Here is a 4,283-nt window from a genome sequence, read left to right as displayed (position 1 = left end):
ACACTGGCCAAGTTCGCCTGCGCCCCGCTCAGCATAGCAGAGCACCCACAGCATGGGCTCGCTCGCTTGTGTCCCCCAGCCCCCCCGGCCCCCACACACACCTGCAGGGGCCTCTCAAGGCGGGTCCTGGGCCATGTAGCGGGAGAGCGCAGGCCAAGCTACAATGCTCAGATCACAACCAGCCCCAGCCCGCGCTGTTCTGCGGTTGGGGACTGGGAGGGGGTGTCTGGCACGTGCTGGGTGACCCTAGTCCTATTTCTTCCTCTTTGGTTACCCGATTCCAAATCTATGAAATTCGGCCTTGAGACCACTGCATCTCGAGGCTGCGCTTAGTTCCGACGTTGGACGGCGCTAGCGTTTTGCCAACAGCAAAACCCTACGCAAACTCCAGGAAATATCACGACCACCACTATTTATGGAAGCTTCCTTGGCGATGCTCCCAGGTGCCCAGCGTAAGCCTGGGAGTCAGTACTGTAGGCTCGCTGAAAGAAACTGCGCTCTCCCTGTGAAGACTTAGTAGTGGAGGGTCCAAGCCCCCGCAACCAGAACTTGGAACTGTGTGTACCAGCTTCTCAGCTGAGGTATCAAAGCGATCTCAGCTGCCAATGCTTGCATTAAACGAGATCTCCATGGAACAACAACAACAAAAAGCTCACATCAGCAGGTCTTCATCTGGGCGGAATTGGGGCGATAGCCACTTTGCCATATGCCTCTTGGGAAGGGACCCCCAAACCAATTTTGATGTTTAAATTTAGATTGTTGTATATCCTGCTCCACAAACTTCTCTAGGGATCCGGCAGCAGATTTTAAGCCTATGGACTCGAGCGACCTTCTGCTCGGCTCTCCCGAGAGGCCCCACTGGCTTCACTCAAGACTGGGTCACCCCCCTTGGGCTCTCTGAGGGCGACTGGGCCATCGTCACCGCGGATGACAGTTTTCCACCGCGACTGGCCGCTCGCCTTTCTCGTATTTCTGGTGTTGGGCAGCTCCGAACGCAGGCCAGGGGGTCTTCCAGGAGCGAATGTCCTGCTTTAGAGGCCCGGGGCTCGGAATCCGTTCCCACGCCTCCAGCACTGGCCGTCAGAGGTCTGGAGTGCCCCTCGAACGCCTATGTCGTCGGTGCCAGGACGCAGCTTCCTGCCGCGGCTCCTCCGAGGGACGCGCGGGCTGGGGCCGGCCCTGCGCGCACACGCGGGTGCGCCAAGATGCACACTCTTTCGTGCTCCTGCCCGCAGGCTCATTCTTCGGTTTTCCAGGGACCAAGGCCAAGGCTTTGCGGGATCCTGAGCCCAAAGAGGCAGTGCAAGAACTTCCATCCAACTCCCTTCCCATCAGCTAGGTGGTAGTGGAGGGACCCAAACCTCTTTGCTAGTGGTGCCCACTTCTTAGCAGGCTATGGGGAAAGTGTTAGGGCCGCCGGACCCCAAAGGTTAGGGAAGGGCCGAGGTTGCCGCCGACCGCAAGTCGCGCCCTGCAGCCTGGGCCCGCGCGGTATGACTCTCCAACAGCGGTGGCGGGGGGGCGGAGGGGGGCGGGCTCTGGCCAGGCCCCGGGGGGCGGGGGAGAGGCAGCTGCCGGCGCGGGTAACCCCGAGGTGACCCGGGCGGGCCCGGCCCGCCCCGCCCCCTCCCGCAGGCCTGGCGGCGAGAAGCCGGTCCCGGAGCTGCAGGGGGGAGAGGGCTGCGCTGGCTCTGGGCGCTACGGCTGTCAGTGCGCTCGGGCCGGGGGCGCCGCCGGCTCCGCGTCCCCCGCTCGCCTCCTGCGCTCGCCGGAGCGCTCCGAGTGCCTCTTTAGTAGGAGCCAATATCCTTTTGTGCTAATAGGCTTGTCCTCATTTGCTGCCTAATTGGACTATATAAAGCCAATAACAGGCGGGCTCTTATAGCCCGAAGCCAAAGCGCCAAAATCCGAGGGAAGGCGAAGAGGGGGCGGTGGCGGAGGCGGCTGCGGGGCCCCGGCTCGGCTGCGCCTTCGCCTGCCTAATCCCATTTGCCATTGTACGCGCCCAATCGCCGTATACTCCCCGCATTTAACTTGGATGACATTTTGATTTCATCATTAGCATCCGGCGCCGGATTGACGCAGCCCCGAGCCGGGTACTGCTCCTGCCGCCTCCTCCCCCGGAGCCGCAGCCGCCTCGCCGCCCAGCTCCCTCGGAGCCGCGGTCGGGCCTCTCCCCACCCGCGGCCCCTCCCCCATGCTCTCCCGCCCCGGCCGGGACCTCACCCCGCCCTCCCTCCGCTCGCTTCCCGCCCGGGGCGGCCCCCGACTTTGCGCCCGGTAGCTGAGTTCCGTGGATGGTCTGATTTCCGGCCTCCCGCCTGCTAGCCCGGCCGCCCGTCTGTCCCGCTCCCTCCCTGCCGGGGACCCGGAGGAGAGGGGACCATGCCGGAGCCCGGGCCGGACGCCCCAAGCGCCGCCAGCGCGCAACCCCCGCCGCCGCCTCCCCAGCCGCCCGCGCCCAAGGAGTCCCCGTTTTCCATCAAGAACTTGCTCAACGGAGACCATCACCGGCCGCCCCCCAAGCCACAGCCGCCCCCACGGACGCTGTTCGCGCCGGCCTCGGCCGCCGCCGCCGCCGCGGCCAAGGGGGCCCTGGAGGGCGCCGCGGGCTTCGCGCTCTCGCAGGTGGGCGACCTGGCTTTCCCTCGCTTTGAGATCCCGGCGCAGAGGTTTGCCTTGCCCGCGCACTACCTGGAGCGCTCCCCGGCCTGGTGGTACCCCTACACCCTGACCCCCGCCGGCGGCCTCCTCCCGCGACCCGAAGGTATCAACCGCTCTTTGAACTTTCATTGTCTCTTCGCTTCCCTCCCGCCCCCCTTCCCTGGTCCCGCGTTGCCGCCCCCCGCAGCCCCGGGGTCCCTGCACCCTAACATCCGCTGTTGGCCCCTGCCTGAGCCTCCAGTCCGCGCGCCCCGGCGCGCCGCCCCGGCACCCAATCCCACTTGGGGAGAAAAGAGGCGAAGTTGGGAGTCCCGGGCGCGGCGCCCTACCCGGGACAAGTCGCTTCGGGCATGAGTGGGGAGACGACTGACCGGTTGCCGAGCCGAGGATGCGGCCTTGGAAGCCGGGGACACCGGGGGCCGCCCCAGCCTGGGGGCGAATCTTTGCTTGGATCCCTGGCGGAGGAGCTGAGGGCACGCAAGGGGGTGGCGACGCCGTCCTCAGCCGGGCCTCTCTCGCGCTTCTCGGGAGCAGGAGGGTCCCAGGTCCAGGTCCCAAGACCCGGGGGCCCCAGCCTCGCCGCGACCGAAGGAGGCCGGCGGGAGCCGAGGAGGCCTCGGGGCTTGGGGCTGGAGGCCGGCATGAGGGTGTGGGCTGCGGCCCCGGGTGCAGGGCTTCTCTGAAGTTCACGTCCGTGTGCGTGTGTGTGCATCTGTCTGTCTCTCTCCACAGCTTCAGAGAAAATCCTCCTGCGAGACTCCTCCCCTGCCTCGGGCACTGACCGCGACTCTCCGGAGCCGCTGCTCAAGGCCGACCCGGACCACAAGGAGCTGGATTCCAAGAGCCCGGACGAGATCATTCTGGAGGAGAGCGACTTGGAGGAAGGCAAGAAGGAGGGCGAGGCGGCGCCGGGCGCAGCCGGGGCGGCCCTGGGCGCGGCGGCGGCGCCGGGCACGGAGGACTGGAAGAAGGGCGGCGAGAGCCCGGAGAAGAAGCCGGCGTGCCGCAAGAAGAAGACGCGCACGGTTTTCTCGCGCAGCCAGGTGTTCCAGCTGGAGTCCACCTTCGACATGAAGCGCTACCTGAGCAGCTCGGAGCGCGCCGGCCTGGCCGCGTCGCTGCATCTCACCGAGACGCAGGTCAAGATCTGGTTCCAGAACCGCCGCAACAAGTGGAAGCGGCAGCTGGCTGCCGAGCTGGAGGCGGCCAACCTGAGCCACGCCGCGGCACAGCGCATCGTGCGGGTGCCCATCCTCTACCACGAGAACTCTGCGGCTGAGGGCGCGGCGGCCGCGGCGGCCGCGGGCGCCCCAGTGCCGGTCAGCCAGCCGCTGCTCACCTTCCCGCACCCGGTCTACTACTCGCACCCGGTGGTCTCGTCTGTGCCGCTCCTGCGGCCCGTCTGAGCTCCCAGGGGCCAGAAGAGACTGGGCCGGGTGGCCGGCGGGGTCGAGGGCACCGAGTCCCTCCAGCGGCCTTTCGGAACCCCGGGCTTCGGGCGCACGGGCCCGGCCCTCTTCCCCCAATCGGTAGCGTTTTGTAAGTATTTGCAACGCATTTTCGTGCAATTCACCCTTCCTGGATTTGAGGCGCTTCCCCTCTTATTTTTGGTTTTGGTT

At 66.5% G+C, this 4,283-nt stretch overlaps 1 protein-coding gene across 1 annotated transcript; it reads left to right on the top strand.

The window, feature by feature from the left end:
* The first annotated feature begins 2,385 nt into the window (after nucleotides 1–2,385).
* Nucleotides 2,386–4,070, top strand: HMX3 (H6 family homeobox 3). The gene is made up of 2 exons (XM_004700884.3): nucleotides 2,386–2,767; nucleotides 3,397–4,070. The coding sequence occupies exons 1-2, from the start codon at nucleotides 2,386–2,388 to the stop codon at nucleotides 4,068–4,070; spliced, it is 1,056 nt and encodes a 351-aa protein (XP_004700941.1).
* Nucleotides 4,071–4,283: the final 213 nt, after the last annotated feature.

Source organism: Echinops telfairi, unplaced genomic scaffold, assembly GCF_000313985.2.
Source record: "Echinops telfairi isolate 266 unplaced genomic scaffold, ASM31398v2 ScPeMD7_70;HRSCAF=299, whole genome shotgun sequence".
Lineage (NCBI taxonomy): Eukaryota > Metazoa > Chordata > Mammalia > Afrosoricida > Tenrecidae > Echinops > Echinops telfairi.
The sequence above is the reverse complement of the archived record's forward strand: the minus strand, read 5'-3'. Positions and strand labels throughout refer to the sequence as shown.

What these genes read in the sequence shown, in the direction of transcription:
- HMX3 (XM_004700884.3), top strand. Translation starts at nt 2,386, where the DNA reads ATGCCGGAGCCCGGGCCGGACGCCCCAAGCGCCGCCAGCGCGCAACCC. An exon ending in CCTCCTCCCGCGACCCGAAG is followed by an intron (nt 2,768 to 3,396) that starts GTATCAACCGCT and finishes CTCTCTCCACAG; the next exon opens with CTTCAGAGAAAATCCTCCTG.